The sequence below is a fragment of the Cnephaeus nilssonii genome (genome assembly GCF_951640355.1).
Source record: "Cnephaeus nilssonii genome assembly, chromosome: 10".
NCBI lineage: Eukaryota > Metazoa > Chordata > Mammalia > Chiroptera > Vespertilionidae > Cnephaeus > Cnephaeus nilssonii.
In genome coordinates, this window is record NC_137081.1 from 32,317,191 (window position 1) to 32,336,835 (window position 19,645).

Consider the following 19,645-nt stretch of genomic DNA (forward strand, 5'->3'; position numbering starts at 1 on the left):
GGTCCTCAAACTTTTTAAACAGGGGGCCAGTTCACTGTCCCTAAGACCATTGGAGGGCCGGACTATAGTTAAAAAAAAAAAACTATGAACAAATTCCTATGCACACTGCACATATCTTATTTTGAAGTAAAAAAACAAAACGGCAAAAACACCCACATGTGGCCCGCGGGCCGTAGTTTGAGGACGCCTGTCTTAGACTGTGTCGACACACCAAGTATTTTAAAAATCTTGTTTATGTCAAAAGAGCCTGAGAACGAGATGGCAGAATCAGCAATAGACTCAAACGAGGACCTGTCAGAAGAAACAGAGGATCTGGAACCTCTGGAACCAGATGATGGTGGTAAGAAAGTCACCCACATCCTTGCATTCCTGTCTGATCTTGGCCACTAACTCCTTGAGGGCAAGACCTAGCTGAGGTCTAAGTATCTCCATCCACTCTGTGGACAGGGAGGTCCCTACCCAATCACACCACAGGTGCAGCTAAGGCTGTGCAGGTGTTGGGGAGGCTGGGGCACAGGGAGCACCTTCTGTAATGGTCACCTCAGCACCAATCCTGTGCCATCTCTGTCTCAGGGACTTTCCAACAAGTCACAAACCTCCTCAACATCATAGACAGCGAATCAAAGATGGACGCTGCTGGGGCAGGTCCTGACATGCGGAAGACGCTGGCCTCGGTGATAATTACGGAGAAGGCCACCACCAAGCCCTGTATGGTGATGAACGCTCTCATCCGCTGCCTACAGGTGCCAGAGGTAGGGCCTCCTGCGCCCTCAGCCACTCCTCTGAGCCCGGCCACGGCGGCTGCTCCTGTGTCCATCTACCACTCAGCACACTTACTGACTGTCAAAGGTGCAGGGCTAGGTGCCGGGGTATGGAAATGGGCTGGTCTGTGAAGTTCTAGTTTCTTGAGGACCTAGTGGAGACTGTGGCTATGTCAATTTTTAAAAGCTCTTCCATATTCTGACACAGTGGGGTTGGGAGCCATCATTCTAGAGCCAGAGCAAAGCTGGTGGATATGAGAGAGCAAAGACACAGCAGACCCAGAGCGCAGGGATGCTGGGCCAGTTAGCTTCTATCCCCATGGAGCCATACCATTGCCTAGACCAGTGGTCGGCAAACTGCGGCTAGCTTAACCCAAGGCAAATGTACACCCCCTTTCAAAGCATGGCAAAGGACTTTTTGAACTCATCCTTGTCTTGTTTCCCTTTACTCATCTAGAGAAGTTCCAGACCAGATTCTCAGAAGTTTCTTCTACCCTTAAGAATACACCCTTGGAATCAATGGAATTTAGTAATGTAGGGGTTCAGAACAAGTCACTCCTTGGGCTGCTATGGTATATGGATTGTTTTGAGCTAAAGACAACCAAGACCCTGCAAGAGAAACTTCTGCACACACACTCCTTAACTACCTAGAGCAGTGGTTGGCAAACCGCGGCTCGCGAGCCACATGCGGCTCTTTGGCCCCTTGAGTGTGGCTCTTCCACAAAATACCACGGCCTGGGCAAGTCTATTTTGAAGAAGTGGCGTTAGAAGAAGTTTGTTTAAAAAATTTGGCTCTCAAAAGAAATTTCAATCGTACTGTTGATATTTGGCTCTGTTGACTAATGAGTTTGCCGACCACTGGCCTAGACAGTCCAAGATAAAGGCACTGAGAATCCCCAAGTGGCTGGCAGGCAGCACCACACACTGGAAGGCCACTGAGTGCCTGTTTTATGCCAGTTTCCAAGTTTTGAACAGTTTTTCTCTTGTGCCCATAAATATTCTCCAGGGATTAATCTTGATCGCAGGAAAGACTGTTCTTATTACAATTTGCCTGGCCGTTTATGTAGGTTCATCAAGAGTGCTAAGTATACATATAGGCCTTCTAAGTTCACTTTGAAAATCCAGAGCAATTATTCTCAACAAATGGGGTGCAATACTGCCCCCAAATGGGTAAAACTGGTTCTTGGAGGGGAGCAGAGAAAATCTTACTTTTTTATATATAAAGCACAGACCTGTATACAGCCCATAAATAGGTACAGACTATATGTGTGGTATTAAGGTTTCGTGGGGGCCAATTAGGGAAGAAATGTCTAAGAAGACTCCTTAGGAAGCAATAAGGACCAGTTGTGAATCCCTGATCTCGAGCCTTGTGGTACTGAATAGCAATGGCCACAAGGAATCTCTGGCTGGTGTTTCACTAGCCTCTCTGACTTACTAAACCAAGATTAGAAAAACAAGACCAACACTCTCTATATCGGATTTCACTAGTAGAACATATAAATTTAGGTGAATTCCTCTTGAGGTCCCCAAATTTGCTAAGATGTCTGGACTGATGGAAAGTGGTCTTCTTACTGTCTGGGGGAGGAAGCCATCTTCCCAGAGTACTCTGCAGGCAATGGCCCATATACAGAGTGATCCCTCATTTCTTGAGAGTGGCTCATTGTACCTGAATAAATGGGAGTCATTCTCAAATTCGGCTCCCCGGGTGTGGTCTGGGTTACAACCTTTTGTGCAATCCTATAATTTATAACAGTGATAAGTGCTGTCCAGGAATCAAAATAGAGACAGAGGAACATTCCCTAATCTGGAGCATGCCCTCACTATGGCAAAGGGCAGAGCAAACCCAACTTCTTGGACTCTCAGTTGGGTCAGTGCCAAGTCTTGAGGATCTGGTGTGCTGACTGTTTGACATCTGCCTTGCTGAGCATGCCAGACTGAACACGGAAGAGGGAACCATTTGCAGGCCACACTGATATGGCCAGTTGGAGGAGTTTGATGGAGGAGGGAAGGGCAGGTGATGGAGATGGAGGAGTAGGGGTCTGAGGCTTGGGATTTTCCTGCCCGCCATGCTTGTTCCCCAGATCTCCACCCAGCGGAAAGTCAACATTTATAACATCCTGCAGGAGATCATTCAGCAGGAGGGGGAGCTGGAGGAGCAGTGTGTCCACAGGCTGGTGACCATTGCCTCCAAGGAGATGCGGGAGATCCTGGAGGTAGTGGAACTCTGGGCTCCATTGGTATCCTGTGTCTCTGCCAACCTAGGGTGGGGCTATTGGTGGGCATGGCCTGTGACAACCAAGGCCCTTGTCCAACCACTTCACAGGGCAAGAACAGGCTGAGCCCAAGGGGGCCCAGTGGGGCTGGAGAAGGCATGGGACTGGAGGGTTTTATGAGGTTCCAGCTGGTGGTCACACCACATGTCCCTCTCCGGTCCCCTCAGGTGGAGGGTTACATGAAGGCAGAGGTGGCCAGTGACACCCTGGTAGCTTTGTCCCGGAACCATTTCAGTGTGGTCATGTATGAGATGCAGCACCGTCTCAAGCCCCTCGAGCTCACAGAAGAGTTTGTCATCATCACCCTGGCGAAGCTGGCCAATGGCAATGGTAGGGTGTGGGGGCCCTCAGCCCAGTTCCTGGCCCCTTCGGGCTGGCCCAGCACTTCCTCCTAGTCTCTGCCTCCATTTCTCTCTTTTCTTCTCTTTTTCTGGAATTCCTTCTTTTCATCTCCATGGATCTCTCAACTGTCAAGATTCTCTCTGTGTGTCTCTGCCTCACATTTTGGTCTGTATTTCTCCATCCTTCCATCTCTTCCAAATCTCTCTCTCTCTCCTCATCTGAGGCTCTATTCTTCTCTGTCTTCTCATCTCCCTCTCTCATTTTATTTCCGTTCTGTCTCATTCCCTTTCCCTTCATTCCACAAAAGAGGTACTGAGTCCATGCAGGCATCGCAGTGGGTGCTGGGCCACAACAGGGAATAAAACATGCACAGTCTCTACCCTCATAAAGGACCATAAACAAGTAAACAAGAAAATAAGTGATCATAGTAAGAGATGAGGGTGTGAAAAGGACAACCAGGTGTCTGCTTGAAATCAGGATGAGGGAGCGGACTTCATCTCTGTAGGGTCCTCATTGAGACAGTTATAGTTCAGCTGTGACCTAAAGGATGAGATGATGATATCTGTGTGAAGAACGGGATGCACTAAGAGAACATCATGTGCAAAGGTCCTGGGGCAGGAAAAAGCTTGGCTTCTCTGAAGAGCTAAGAGGTCAGTGTGTCTGGAGTTAGAGAGCCAGGGGAGATGGTATAAGATGAGGTTGGAAAGTTAGGCAGGCCGAGTGGGTAAAGAGTCTGGATTGTATTTGAGGGCACTAGAAAGCTACTGAGGGATTTCAAGGCTGTAGAATTGCCTGATGAAACTTAGCTGTTGTGTGGATGGAGACGGAAGATGTGTGAAGGTGTGGTGATGGTGGCTTGGGTTGGAGTGCATTTGGTGAGCAGTGAACAGATTGAAGGTATGGATGGGGCTTGGGCATGAAACTGTAAGTTGTGTGTAGGAGGCGAAGAGGAAGCAAGAGTGACTCCCACATTTCAGGTTTGAACAATAGGGTATATGGTTGTTAATGTCCTGAGATGGGAAACATGGAGAGAGAGAAAACTTGGGGGCTCAGAAAGAACCTCATTTGTATGTATTGAGTTCGCATTCCTTGTGAGATGTCCAAGTGGAGAGGTCATGTGGGGAGCTGATATGTAGATGCTGAGTTCAGAGGGCAGGTATGGGCTTACCCTTCCTACCAGGGGACCTCAGAGTGTAGGCGGTGTTCAAAGCCACTGACCCCAAGGGCATGAAAGTGGAGAGAGAAGAGAAGAGAGAAGCCTCAGCATTAAGAAGGCTTAGGAGGGATTGTAAGAACGGGGAGGAAGGTGAGGACAGTGTAGTGTAGTGGGCCTTGCAAAGAGGACAGTGATTCAGAAATGGCCCAGAGGCCGGTTGTGTCCCATCTTGCTGAAGGATCCAGTAAGATGAGGCTGGAGAAGGCTGCTTGGCCAAGAAGAATTTCATGGTGTGCTGGGGATGGAGCCTGGGCAGGCTGGAGAGAGGTGGGAGGGGTGAAGACAAAGAGCATCGGTCACTTGCTGTGAGATGACAGCTGGAGAGGTTCAGGGGCAAGGGAGGGCCTAGACCTCTTGTGTGCTAAGGCCAGAGAATCAGGACAGAGGGACAGATGGATGAATAGGAGAAAGGGGCCCAGCCAGGGAAGGAAAGTCTTAAGAAAGCATGTTGGTGGGAATGGGGGCTCCCAGCAGAGTGGAAGACCTAGGTTCAGAGGGGCCTGTCACCTGTTACTCTTTCTCCCAACAACCTCTTTTCTCTGTCCCCTTCCCATCTCTGTTTCCTTTCTTTCTCTGCCCTCCTTTTTTCTACCTGCTGGTCTTTCAGTTCCTCTTCCTCACTCTCTTTCTTTTTGTTTCTCATCCAAGAAAATCTGTGACACCCAAAGGGAACAGACATCATTCCAAGGAAGCCGATATGCTCTGAGAGCTCACGGTCTCCCACTTCCTGCCTCTCCCATCTTTCCCTTGGCTCTGTCTCTGCTCTCTCTCTTCCTTCTGTCCCTCTGTTCCCCCTCCCTTTTCTGTCTTCCTTTCCCTTCACCTACATCCAGCTGGCTCTTCACCTCTTGACTTCCACACTATTTCCTGTGGCCGCAGGGGCACAAAGGGGTTCCTTGGCTCGGCAGGCACCGCAGGATTGGGTTGGGGGCAGAGTGGAGGTGTCATCTTTGCCTTCTCCGGGCTTACCCTGCTTCCTCAATCCCTCCCCCACACTACAGTGTTTGAGTTCATGCCCTACATGGGCATCACCCTGGCAACCATATTCACGATGCTGAGACTCGTCAACGAAGCCAAGATGCGCCAGGTGATCTGTGGTGGTACGTGTCCCCCGTGGGCCTGCAGGTCTGGCCCAATCAGGGTGCTGGAGGGAAAAATGGGGTAAGAAGTGGGTGTATGTGGGGGTTGTTGAACCAGAGGCTGTTTGTTCATTTATTCCCAAACATTTGTTCAATCTACTACTTGGTGTGGCCTCTGATTGGCTCTCCAAGGGGGCAGGAGGCTTAGAGGAGGAAGCTGTCCCTGTGACTTGGCATAGCTTGCTCTGTAGTTAAGCTTCTCAGGAGAAGACCAGTGAAGGTGATGGGATTCACAGGGTGGAGACCAGGGGAAATGTCTCCGTGTTGCGCCTGACTTGGGCAGGTTTTTGATGCTGTTTACATCTGATCTCCTTGCCCAAGTTTTCATTACATAATGTTTTCTTGGTCCCCAAATCCCTGAACCCTGAGAAAAATAGGGCAAACTGGGTTTGCTTCCCTCTGTATTGGCGTCCCCAGGATGTAGGTAAAGAGTTATGTCCAGGCCCCATTCTTGACCCCTGCATGTGAATCTCAAGGACTAGGGCCTCGACATGCCTGTGTGCTTAATGCCCCCCAACCCCAGGGATACACAGGTATATGGGATAAAAAATTAGGGAGTGGTGAGGGGCTGGGAGGGCAGAGAGGGAGGGACGCAGAGGCGATTTTTCTGGGCTGTGCCTGGCCATCTCAGTAACCTACTAGCTGTGGAAGTGTGTGAGCGCTCCCTCCCTCTTGGAGAAGGACTCAACCCTACTCCCAAGGTCCCCTCTGTCACATATTTTTGACTCTGTGGATGGGGCTGTGTCCTGCCTCCTGCCCCTCTGGGTTCCCCCTCTCCCACTGTAGCCATGGAGACCTTCTGTGAGACAGTGCAGTTCTACCTGAGGCATCTGGAGGACAGCATGTACCCTGTGATGACGGAGGAGCAGTTTGCTATAAAGCTGTTCCCGATGTATCGCTATTTCGTGACCGTGTGGCTGAGGAGCCACAACCCAGAGGTGAGATGTGCCCTTCTCAGGGGGGGCTTGCCTTCCCCCAGGTAATGGCTCCCTAGCCTGTGAGGCTGGGAGAGCTGAGACATCGCTGGGTCCAGCCTTGTTCCCAGGACCTCAGAGAGATAGTGACCTAATTAATGGCAGAGCTAGGAGGTCATGCCCCTGAATGCCCGGGCACTGGTGCCCCAGGAGGCTGGCTTGATAAAGCCTGGGGAGCTTCTAGATGGGGGTCGTGTTATGTGCAAGTGGGAGCTGTCCATGTGGTTTACCTATGGGAGCTATTTCCATGCCAACTTTATGCTATAGGACTGTTTCACAAATGAGGAAAGAGACACAGAGTGAATAAGTACCTGTACAAGGCCACCTAAGTGACAGAGCCGGAACTCATGGGGACAGCCTGGACTCACTGCTCACCTGTGGGGCCCTGGGCAAGGACTCAACTCTACTTCCAAGGTCCCCTCTGTCACACATTCTTGACTCTGTGGACAGGGTTGACATGACTGGTCCTTGCTGGGGGCCCTGGGCCAAGGAATCCTGAGATTCCCCTCCTGTGGTAGGTGAAGCTGGGGGTCATCAAGTCCCTGAGGCCCATGCTGAACCTGCTCCTGCCCAACGATGACCTGCGGGAGGAGGTGTACGACTACCTCCCCCTGCTGCTGGCAGAATACCAGGGCAGCCTGGAGGCCCTCTTCATTACGCAGGTGCGGGCTGTGCAGGAACTCACCTGGGCTGGAGGCCTGGTCCCCAAGTGTACTGGGGAGGTCGGAGGGGGGGGCAGGGGGGAGAGGGAGGAGAGGTGCCATCTGGATGGAAGGTGGGATGTCTGATATGTGGACGATTGACAGCAGACCCAATATCTATGCCCTATGAGGAGCTATGGGGCCTGGTACTTTTAGGGGGAAGGAACAAGATCCCAAAGGGTTTTAAAGGCCACGGTGAGGCTGTGACCTTTGTGTAGTTTCCTGGGGCTGCTATAACCAAGAACCACAAGGTGGGTGGCTTAAATCAACAGAAGTTTATTCTCTCAAGGTTCTGAGGACCAGAAGTCTAAACTCAAGGTATGGGCAGGGCTGCATCCCCTCTGAAGGCTCTTGGGGGAAATCCTTGCTTGCCTTTCCCAGCGTCTGGTGTCCAGGCATTGCTGAGCTTGAGGCAGCATCATTCCTAACTTGTCCTTCATTTTCACGTGGCCTTCTTCCCAGTCCCTGTCTCTGTGTCTTCTCTTCTTATAAGGACACCAGTCATTGGATTTAAGGTCCACCCTAAATCCAGGATCATCTCATCATCAAGGGTCTAGACTGTGACCCTGAGTTGGTGGAAGGTCATCTGCCACCATTTGGCCATCTGTTGCAGGTCTTGAGGCAGATCCTGGAAGTGTCGGTCATCACCAGCACCCCTGTCCCCCAAATGCATCTACACACTATTTTCACAGAACTGCACATCCAGGTGAGGCTGGCAAGCACGGCTGGGCATGGCATTCTTAGGGTGGATCTGCAGGACGCGGGCTGCGGCAGGTAGCTGACCAGGGCAGAAGGGTGGTGGAGGCTTTGTCTTTCTCCTGTGCACCTACATCCCACTGTTTGGCTGTGATCTCACCCACCCTCCCTGCATGACCCCTTCCCAGGTGTGCACCAAGGCCCCCGTCCAGCAGCAGTACAGCAGCCAGAACGTGAGGGAGATCGAACACTGCTTCATAGCTCTGGGTGAGGCTCTGCGCACAGCTGGGGCTGCCTCCCCAACTGCTCTGGCTCAGTGGGAGGGACTCAAACTGCCCTTCCTCCTGCAGCTCGCTCCTACCCTAAGGAGCTGATGAAGTTCTTTCTCAGCCAAATGGAGATGAGCAAGGAGGCCATCCGCGTGGGAACCCTCACCCTGATCAGGGCAGTGGTGGGCGCAGATGGTGAGCAAGGGCAGGAAGGCTGGTGGGGATCAGGAGAGGTGGGTTTCACCCATGTCTGGACCTCTGTCATTTCCTCTTTTGTAGACACCACTGGGTGGGCTAAGGAGCCAACACTCTCAGTTGCTTCACGTTTTCTATCCTTGAACTTAACCAGCACTGTGACCTATCTTCCTCACCCCTAACCCTCTCCTTAAACTCTGAATCCCAGCTTCCACCTGAGTCTGAATTTCAGACTGTTAACCTGAATCCTAGTACTAACCCCAAAGCTAACTCAAAGGTGAACAGAAAGCCTCATAAATCATGTAGGTATATCCATAAATCATCATTGACCCAATGCCCAACCTTAGTCTAAACCCCTGATTCTAAATCCTTAAACCCAAACTCTAGCCTTGATATCAAAAGGGAAATACTCCAGCCACGAACTAGCTCAGACCTCACCTTTTGAACAATGTGCCCCCTGCTGGCAGCAAGCAGTCCTGCAGGTACATGGTGAGAAGAGCCTGGGTGGCTTTTGCTCAGCCCTTGAACTGAGTGTCTTTGTGCAGGACACAAACCTGGCAATTGTGTGCAGGACCTTCTACTGGTAGTAAACCTCTCTCTTCAAGAAATGCAAATTTAAGCACCAACAAGACCCTTTCTACCTATCCAGTGGGCAGAGATGATAATCACTAATTGGCCTAGCTATTTTTCTGTAAAAGGGGATAATAAAATATTTTCAGCTCTGCAGGACACATGGTCTCTGGAACAGTGGCTCAATCTGCCATTGCAGAGCAAAAGCAGCCATAGACTACAGAGTGTGGCTGTGTTCCAATAAAACTTGATTTACAAAAGTCAGGTTTGGGCTGAATTTAGCCTATGGGCTACACTTTGCTAATCTCTGGTTTAGAAGAACAAGAAACCAGCTTCTTATACTTCTTTGACAGGAGTGTAAAATGATAAAGAATTTTGTATGTTCAATTGGATAGGGACCAAAACCTGGGATCAACAATCTAACATTTTGTCAATTGTCTGAATGAAATAATTGCCCAAATGTTCATTGTAACATTGTGCATAAAAGCAAAAAATTAGAAACAACCTAATTTTTTTTCTATAGAAAATTTGTGGAATGATAGTATAACCAAATAATGGAGTATCATACAGCCATTAAGGGTGTAGTTAATCTATACTTTTTCATGGAAAAGCTGCCATTTATATATTTAGTGTAATAATACAGTATGAGACAGTATATATAGCATGACCTCAGTTTTTTAAAATAAATCTATATATTTATGCATAAATGGGTTTAAAAGGACACAAAGTGTTGAGTGGTAATTTTTTATTTTAATCTTGCAATGAACATACAATATTTTAAAAAATATTTTTACTTTTTTTAGAGAGGAAGGGAGGGGGAGAGAGAAAAAGAAACATTGATGGGAGAACAGAACATTGATTGGCTGCCTCCTACACGCCTCCACTGGGGATCCAGCCCCACAACCCAGGCATGTGCCCTGACCAGGAATCGAACTGGTAACCTTTTGATGCACAAGACGATGTCCAACCAACTGAGCCACATTGGCCAGGGCATCACTATCTTAAAAAATTCTATTTTATTTTATTAAAAAAATGGTTTTATTGGTTTAAGAGAGAGGAAGGGAGAGGGAGAGAAAGGAAGAAACATCGATGATGAGAGAGAATCATTGATTGGCTGCCTCCAGCATGCACCCCACTGGGGACCAAGTCTACAATTCGGGCATGTGTCCTGATAGGAAATGGAACCGTGACTTCCTGGTTCGTGGGTTGATTCTTCACCTAAGGATATGTTTTTACTAATGAGAGAGAGAGAGAGAGAGAGAGAGAGAGAGAGAGAGAGAGAGGAACATCAATTGGTTGCCTCACATACATGCCCCCACTGGGAATTAAAACTGCAATCTTATGGTATATGGGACGATGCTCCAAGCAACTGAGCCACCTGGCCAGGGCAACATACACTATTTTTACAATCAGAAAAAAAAGTAACATTCCTCCTCAGTGCCTGATTACCTGTCTTCATTTACGCTTTTCCTCCACCAGCATGGAATTCCGGTAACACCTAGACTTGAACATCAACCGAAGCACCCAACCCTAATTCTGTCCACACATTATCTCTCCAGAACCTTTCTGGAGAGATAATGTGTGGTGCTTTCTCACCTCCCTTAATCTTCCAGGTGCTTTCTCACCTCCCTTAATCTTCCTCCTCCTTAATGGGGTGTGCTATCATTAGTTTTAAAACACAAAGCAGCATGTGCTGTGTGCCAGGCACCATGCTAACTCATTACTGCTCACAGGACCTCTGTGAAGGAGGTACTATAATTACCCACATTTTATAGGTAAGGAAAGTGAGGCACAGAGGGAAACTGAGTGATTCACCTTAGGTCACACAGGTGGGGTGTACTGGGGCCAGGTTTTGAACCCGGGCAGCCTGGCCCTGGAGCCCAGGCTCTCCACAGCTATGCTTTGCAGCCTACTCATACCCACTGTGTGCCCAGCTGAGGGGACTAAGAAGCTCTGAGGTGGAGACCCTGCTTTCAAGGAGAGTCTAGGTTCAAAAAAGACATACAACTAAACCTGGGCCTAGCTGGTGTGGTTCAGTGGTTGAGCGTTGAACCAGGCCCTAAGAGGTCACCTGTTTGATTCCCAGTTAGGGCACATGCCTCGGTTGTGGGCTTGATCCCCAGTGCAGGGCATATAGGAGGCAGCCAATCGATGTTTCTCTCCCATTGATGTTTCTATCTCTCTATCCCTTCTCTCCCTTCCTTTCTCTCTAAACATCAATTTTAAGAGAGAGAGAGAGAGAGAGAGAGAGAGAGAGAGAGAGAGAGAGAGAAAGTAGAGACTGAGAGAGTGAGGCATAAACACATTGCCCTAGGGTGGGTCAGTGTGGGGTAGGCCGGGCATTGGGAGGCTTCTGAGGGCAGTGCCCTTTAGCATGTGGTGGTGAGTTGGAGGCTCAGGAGGCTGAGACGTGGACAAGCCACCTGATGTCTGTCCAGGGAAGGGAAGGTGAGCTTCTGCTGCTCTGGGAATCTCAGAGCCCAGCCCTGAGGCCATCGGCCCTCCAGGCTGGTTTTCCTCTTTCAGATCCCAGAATGAACATCAAGACCATCTGCCTGGCCATCCGAGTGGTCAAGAACACCATCTCTGACACCCGCTCCAAGGTAACAGGGCAGAGACCTGGATGGGGTGGTGCTCAGAAGTCCCTGCTGGGAAGCAAAGGGAAGTCGGCAGGGACCTTCTTCCATCAGCAGCTCTTGGCTCCTCTCCAGTTCTGTGGGTGGAGGCCGGCCTCCTGAAGTAACGCCCTTCAATAGAAAACCTAGCTCCCAGCCAGCCCTGAGTAGGGCTGGAGGTGAATGAGGCCCATCAAAGCTGTGGCTCGCTCTCTTCTCACTCTCACTGCTGCCCACTGGGGTCTCAGACACACTTGGACAGAGGGCAGGCCAAGCGGACTCAGCTCGGGCCAGAGCTGCTAGCCTGCCTAGGAGTATTGTAAGGTCATTACTGCACGTGAAAAAAGCAAATGAGGGATGTGCCCTTCACCCTCCAAATAAGGGAGCCACTGCAGCCATGGCCACCTCAGAGTGTAGCTTTGGTTCTGGCCTCAGACCCTGGGGGCTGCTTTCCGACCCCAGGGAGGAGAGGTCCAGATTGGGAGGGTCTGCAGAAACGAGGAGGGAATGGGGATTTGGACTGGAGGCTCAGGCAAAGCTGTCTTCAATTCTTGGAAGCTGTCTGGGGAAGAGAGAACAGGCTTGTTTTGTGCTGGCCCAGATATGAGCCCCAGGGAGCCTCAGGTTGTCTCCTGAGGATGGAGCTGTCTATGTAAAAGGCAGTGCACTCCATGTCTCTGAAAGGTCCAGGCGAGTTCTGGAGGGAGGCGGGCATGCTGCAGAGAGGGATCTTCTAGATGAGGCAGGGGTAGTGGCCAGGTGGCTCCTTAGACCCCTTCCAGCCCAGAGCACCCCAATTCTACTGTCTCATGTCATGGGATTGGGTGTTGGATGCCCAGCCTCCCATCCGGACCCCACCCCAACCCCCAGCGTGTCTGCCGCCCTGTCCTCTCAGGTGAGAATGGCAATTCTCCGCATCATCGGCCAGTTGGCGCTGTCTGGCTTCCAGGACAGGATCAAAGGCTGGGGCCTAAAGTACGTGTCCATTCAGCTGACCCTGTCCACCTACAAATTGGTGAGTGGTCCTGACATGCAGACCATGGAGCAGGTGGACTTTGGAAGTGGTTTCCAAAGTGTTGGAGAAAGAATGTACCTGAGCTTGAACTATATGCATATACGTCCTTGACACAAGTATGCAGACCCAGTAAACTGTAGGTAAAGGTGGGTGCAGCCACACAGTCAGGAGTCTAGAAAACACAGAGAGGCATTCAGGGCTCTGGGCATCCTGGAGACTCAGTGTCTGGGCTTCAACCCCATGGGGGGTGAGGAGATCACACCCAAGAGCACAGCAAACCCCTTGCCAGCCCTCAAGCAGGGGCCCCTCGGTTCTGCATTCTAGACAAATCGCCGGGAGAGCTTTCATCAGAGGGACCTGGAGGAAAAGATGGTCCACAAAGTCACCATGGACACCGTGAAGATCATAACCTCTGCTGTCAGTGGGATGACCAACGTGAGTGAGCCCCGCCCACCTGCCCGCTGGGCTGGCACACTGAAGCTAATTGCTCTTGTCTGCATGGCACCGGCTTGGGGAAATGGTGCATGTCCAGAGCTGTGCTGTTGCTTCTCCCATTCCCACTGCCTGTGAGGCCTGGGGACCTTGATCTTCCAATTGTCTGAGCTGTAATCCTTCAAGATCCAGTTCCAGAGCCAGGTGCTTGATGGGAACTTAGAGCACCCAGATGCTTGGGCAATGGCTGGCAACACAGTAAGCCTTAATATGTATCAGCTGACTTATTGCCCGAAATGTATTTGTTGCCTTAAATCTCCTTCAGTCCAGGTGTGTGTGTGTGTGTGTGTGTGTGTGTGTGTGTGTGTGTGTGTGTGTGTGTATGTGTGAAAACAAATTATTTTAGTGGTTTAATTCCATAAACATACAGTAAAGACATGAGGACATACACCAAAATGACACAGTATGGCCCCAATGAATTCACAGGCTTAAGGAGAAATAAATGTGTCAACTTTTAATTGCAATACACTGTGACATAGCAATAAGATAGGAAACATTTACCATGCAGCTCAAGGAGGATATCATTGTCCATTACGTTAGGCCTTGGGATAGATACCCCTGTCCAGTGGCAGCTTATCTTAATAACAGAAATAATGAGAAGAACAACGACCTCTACAATTCACTGAGCACCTGTATATAGCAGGTACTGTGCCAGGCGTGTAGCACGTAGACACTCATTTAATTATCCCAACAGCCCTATGAGTTAGGCTCTCTTATTATTACCCTCCTTTTGTAGATGAGGAAACTAAGGATCAGAGAGATATTAATTTGCTCCAGGCTATGAAGCTGGTAAATAGTGCATCCAGGATTAAAATGCTGTTTCCAGTTCACCATGATGCCTCCTCCTTGGGGGAACCCAGGAGTTGAAGATTCTAGTCCTGGCAGCCAGAATAGCTGAGTGGCTTCACTTGTTGATTAATAGCACCAGAGCCTTAGTCCAAACTCCCTGAGACGTGTAATGAGGCTTATGAGTTAGGCTCTCTTATTATTACCCTCCTTTTGTAGATGAGGAAACTAAGGATCAGAGAGATATTAATTTGCTCCAGGCTATGAAGCTGGTAAATAGTGCATCCAGGATTAAAATGCTGTTTCCAGTTCACCATGATGCCTCCTCCTTGGGGGAACCCAGGAGTTGAAGATTCTAGTCCTGGCAGCCAGAATAGCTGAGTGGCTTCACTTGTTGATTAATAGCACCAGAGCCTTAGTCCAAACTCCCTGAGACGTGTAATGAGGCTTAGGGGGACCAGGATTAGCTAGGGGTGTTCAATAATCATCTAAGGAGGGGTGAGATGGTAGGGTGAAGTTGGGGGGCTCCAAGAATCTGTATCAGTCAGCGTTCTCCAGAGAAACAGGACCATAGGAGATACACACATACCTACACACAATTTATTTCAAGGCACTGGTTTGTGCAATTATGGGGGCTGGCAAGCCTGAAGTTTGCAGGACAGGCCTGCAGGCTGGAAACTCAGGTAGGAGCTGATGCTGCTGTCATGAGAAACTTACCGTAGTTGTTTTGCTCTTAAGGCTCTTTAACTGATGGGATGAAGTCCACCCACCCTATCTCGGATAATCTCCTTTAAGGATTACAAAACCCTTCACAGCCACACCTAGAGTAGTGTTTGGTTGAATAACTGGTATATGGTACACTCTCACCTAGCCATGTTGACACATAAATCTGACCATCACAGTGGGCAAGCTCGGTTGAGTCATCTGCCCAGTGTGTATCTCTATAGGATTTGGGGTCAGAGGGAGGGTGCTGGTCGAAGAGGATGTGATGGTGTGGGGTTGGTGGGAGGTCAGCAGGGGTGGGAGTTGGGCGCCCTAGGACTAGCTGGCTTCCTCCGCCATATCAGGGGGGTGTCACTTGATGGCCCTGACAAAGACTGGGGTTGGCAACAGAGCCAGCCAGGGTTGAGGCTGTCAGTGGGTGGGAGTACAGTTTGGGGAAACTGAGGTGAGGCCCACACTGTGGGGGAGCCTGACCCATCTCCTCATGTGGCCATGGGACGTCCCAGCTAATCCTGGCCCCCTCTCTCCACCAGGAGTTTTGGGTGAGGCTCTTGTGCTACATCATGGAGACCGATAACATGGAGGTCTTGACCCCCATCTGCATCAGCCTCACAAACCTGGCGGAACGCCAGTTCCACATCATGGATGGGGAGGCCAACACGACCAGCAAGAGCAGGCATGGTGGGCAGCATCCCTGAGCCAGCTGGTGGGATTGGGCAGGTCCCTTAAGTGAGACCCTCCTGTCTCTGAACACTTCCCCTCCTCCAGGAAGCATCCCAGAGTCCAAACAGCCAGGCCAAAGGCCTGCTCTTGCCTCATCTGAGGAGGTATTAACACTGGACAACTTCCTCTGGTGGCTCACTCTTCATGTCCCCATGACCCAGCCCAGACCCCACCCTTTCAAGATCCTGGCTCAGCCTCTCCCCTTGTGTGACCTCTCTGAACTGCTGTGAGCCAGGTGGAGGAGCTATAGATGTCCTCTGTAAGCCACTCCACTGTGGTCCCGCGACTGAGCACTGTGAACATAAGACTCAAAAAAGTGACTAGGCCCAGCTATGTGCAGGATGACACTGCTGTTCCCAGGGGGCTGCTCTCAGGGCCCAGGGGTTTGCTGATGGGCATGGCTGACAGTGGAGGTGGATTGAGGTGCCCTTTAGAACCCAGGGACAGCAAACGGTGGGACCTGCTTTGAGCAACCAGTGAGGTCTTCCTCATGCCCCTGAGGTCTTCCTCATGCCCCCATTCCCAACTCGGCTCTCTCACTTGCAACTTCTCAGGAAGCTTGGTCCTCCCTTGCCCACTGGCCCAAGCGCTGTGTTTGTTTCTTACAGACTCATTGACTCCCAGCACCTGTAGTTGCGAGGAGGTGGGGGGCAGGTGTCTGATCACTGTTGGCTCAATAAATGCCAAGGTTCACAGTAAGAGACACACACTCTCATGGGAGACCCTGGTGTCCACTGCAAAGTGGGCTTATCTTGAAATAGCATCTTCTAAGCCCCAGCCCATAGCATGATCCTCCACTCTTCCCAGGATAAGCCAATTATCCAGGGTAAAGCCCCACCTTGGGGACACAGGGGTGGGGCACATCCTGGTTTGGGCCAAGTACACCAGCGGGGGTCGAATCTCCTTCTTCCTCAGTGGACCTGCCTGCACCGCAGAAGCTCCTGGCCCGTCTCCTGGTGAGTGGCTGGCCCAGGTTGTGCCCTGGCCTGGCTGAGACCGTGTCCTGTGTTGCCTCTCCCTCGAGCTCCTAATTCCCAGAGCCCCCAGAGAGAGGAGGGAGCTGGATGCTTGGCACAACAGAGCTTTCCTGGTCCCTGCTGTCTCTCTGGTATAGGTGTGCCAGAAACAGTGGACTTGGACCTGCTCTCAGATTCCTCTGCTCGGCCTTTGAGCATCTCAAAGCACTCCCAGGACAGTGGCTTGCCTGCCCCCGGGAGGCGGGCTCCATCTTGCACCTTTGTGTGGACTCCAGATGCTAATCTATGACCCAGGGGCTAGGGAAGGAGCTCACAATCTGGTCCCAGGTGTTCTTTGTGGGGGTGAGGAGCCCAGGGCTGCCCAGACCTCAGGCAGAGCCCCACTGGAGTCTTGGTTCCCTGCAGGTGCTGATGTCATCCCCCTACGAAGGGGAGGGGAGGGGGATAGCCATGCTCAACCTCCTGAGGACCCTGAGCCACAGCATTGCACCCTCCATGGCCGACATGTGGGAGCTGGAGATCCCACTGCTGATCAAGTACCTGGAAGGTGAAGTGCCCACTCAGCTTGCAGACTGGGGTACTAATTACGTGGCGTGCACACCGGGAGGCGAGGCTATGGTAGAGCATCACAGCCTACTTTGGTCCTTGGGAAGGTGGGGAGGGAAATATAGCGTGTGGTGAGCATGCCCCATGGAGGGCTTCACAGGCCAGGCTAAGGAGGTGCCCCAGAGGGGAGTAGCAGAGAGTAGCATGTGTGATCCTTCTTTCCACAGAACATACTAAGTTTACCTGGAATCAGGAGATTTGGGAGGACAAGCTGATTCAGGTAAAGAGGTGACCCAGCCTGCTGAGGCCGGGGAGGATGGATGGGAGGGCACATGGTGGGGTTGGCATGTGGAGATTTTAGGAGTCCCTAAAGGACACACTCTCCTTTTAGAAGACTTGAGGAATACCAAGCATTCCACAGCTGTGTCTAGCCGCAGGGGAGAACAGAGGGCCTTCCATTCTGTGACACCAAGTACTCAGGAAATCAGCACAGGGGTGACACCCCTCCCACCATCTCACAAGCCACAGCTGTTCCCCAGACCCCCAGGCCCACAGAATGGATCAGGGCTTTATGGGTCCAGTGATTCAGATTGGGGAGAGGGTTAGAGAAGGTGGGTCACTACTCAGTACCACACAGCCCTACTGGAGCACTGCATACCCATGTCTTCTGCCTCCCCAGTTTCTGAGACTCTCCCTCAAGAAGACTCGGGGTTCCAACTGGAGCCTGCGTCTGGGCAAAGAGCTGAACAACCAGATTGAGAGCTTTGACAGCCCTTCCCTGGAGAAGGTTGGTCCCCACAGCAGCTGTGTGAGAGCAGTGGTACCCATGGCTGCCTACAGGGTCCTGGGAAGAGAGAAGGGGGGTTCAGACCAGTGGGGTTTTGTAGTGTGTGTGTGTGTGTGTGTGTGTGTGTGTGTGTGTGTAATATATTTTATTGATTTTTTTACAGAGAGGAAGGGAGAGGAATAGAGAGTTAGAAACATCAATGAGAGAGAAACATTGATCAGCTGCCTCCTGCACACCCCCTACTGGGGATGTGCCCCCAACCAAGGTACATGCCCTTGATCGGAATCCAACCTGGGACCCTTCAGTCCACAGGCCGACCCTCTGTCCACTGAGCCAAACCGGTTAGGGCTGTGTGTGTGTGTGTTTTAAGAACCTGCTTGTTGAAGCTGGGCAATCTCTCCTCCAGTCACTAGCTTCCCCATCTTTCTTATCTCCCTTTCCACCTGAAGTTGTCTGATATCAGAGTCCAACAGGCACAGACTGAGATGTCTGAACAGATTTCGGTAAATAGGGAAAGGGTGAGGATGACATAGAGCCACAGAAGGCTAAAGGAGTCTCCAGGTTCTAGCTTAGCAGTAAAGAAGATAAGGCCCAAATTAGCATGCAGAAATCATTATCTTCCTATTTACAAAAAAATATAATACAATATAATAAATACATAGTCAAAGGACCAGTGCAATGTAAAATATATAATCAATATATATCTTCAATCATAAAATATTAAATATGTGAAGAACACAAAATTGCAAGGAGAGGCAGGGGAGCTAAAAGAAGCCCTAATCAAATAGATACCACCTCTTGTTCGTAAATAGGGTCTCAATGTTGTAAAGGTGTCCATTGTTCTCAAATTAATCTGCAATATAATTTACTTCCAGTCAAATTCCCAAAAGGAGTTTTTGTGGAAATTTGACAATTTTATGAAATTTTACAAAATTTTTTTTTTTTTTTTTTTTCAATTTTTTTATTAAGGTATTATATGTGTACATATCTTACCATTGCCCTCCCCACACCCCCCTCCCATATATGCCCCCACCCCCCAGAGTTTTGCATCCATTGGTTATGCTTATATGCATGCATACAAGTCCTTTGATTGATCTCTTATCTCCCCCACCTCTCCCTAACCTTCCCCTTGTAATTTGACAGTCTGTTTGATGCTTTACTGTCTCTGTATCTATCTTTTTGTTCAAGATTATAATGTTCTTTATTATCCATAAATGAGTGAGATCATGTGGTATTTTTCTTTCATTGACTGACTTATTTCACTTAACATAATGTTCTCCAATTCCTCCCAGGTTGCTGCAAATGATGAGAATTCCTTCTTTTTTATGGCAGCATAGTATTCCATTGTGTAGATGTACCACAGTTTTCTGATCCAGTCATCTGCTGACGGGCACCTAGGCTGTTTCCAAATCTTAGCTATGGTGAATTGCGCTGCTATGAACATAGGGGTGCATATATCCTTTCTAATTGGTGTTTCTAGTTTCTTCGGATATATTCCCAGGAGTGGGATTACTGGGTCAAATGGGAGTTCCATTTTCAGTTTTTTGAGGAAACTCCATACTGTTCTCCACAGTGGCTGCACCAATCTGCATTCCCACCAGCAGTGCACGAGGGTTCCTTTTTCTCCGCATCCTCGCCAACACTTGTCGTTTGTTGATTTGTTGATGATAGCCATTCTGACAGGTGTGAGATGGTACCGCATTGTTGTTTTGATTTGCATCTCTCGGATAATTAGTGACGTTGAGCATGTTTTCATGTGTCTCTTGGCCTTCCTTCTGTCTTCTTTTGTAAAGATTCTATTTAGGTCTGTTGCCCATTTTTTTATTGGATCATTTATCTTCCTTT

General features: G+C 49.9%; 1 protein-coding gene across 1 annotated transcript in view; it reads left to right on the top strand.

The window, feature by feature from the left end:
• Positions 1-258: 258 nt before the first annotated feature.
• Positions 259-19,645, top strand: part of MROH2A (maestro heat like repeat family member 2A) — a gene marked incomplete at its 5' end in the record, with an annotated part of 48,787 nt that continues 29,400 nt past the window's right edge. The window contains 18 exons of the mRNA XM_079782039.1: positions 259-340; positions 574-752; positions 2,843-2,974; positions 3,202-3,364; positions 5,594-5,692; positions 6,518-6,669; positions 7,224-7,367; positions 8,020-8,112; positions 8,291-8,369; positions 8,453-8,566; positions 11,663-11,739; positions 12,647-12,766; positions 13,091-13,201; positions 15,301-15,448; positions 16,406-16,446; positions 16,873-17,014; positions 17,241-17,293; positions 17,693-17,800. Coding sequence (XP_079638165.1) covers positions 259-340; positions 574-752; positions 2,843-2,974; positions 3,202-3,364; positions 5,594-5,692; positions 6,518-6,669; positions 7,224-7,367; positions 8,020-8,112; positions 8,291-8,369; positions 8,453-8,566; positions 11,663-11,739; positions 12,647-12,766; positions 13,091-13,201; positions 15,301-15,448; positions 16,406-16,446; positions 16,873-17,014; positions 17,241-17,293; positions 17,693-17,800 — 2,037 coding nt within the window. The remainder of the gene's footprint in view (positions 341-573; positions 753-2,842; positions 2,975-3,201; positions 3,365-5,593; positions 5,693-6,517; positions 6,670-7,223; positions 7,368-8,019; positions 8,113-8,290; positions 8,370-8,452; positions 8,567-11,662; positions 11,740-12,646; positions 12,767-13,090; positions 13,202-15,300; positions 15,449-16,405; positions 16,447-16,872; positions 17,015-17,240; positions 17,294-17,692; positions 17,801-19,645) is intronic.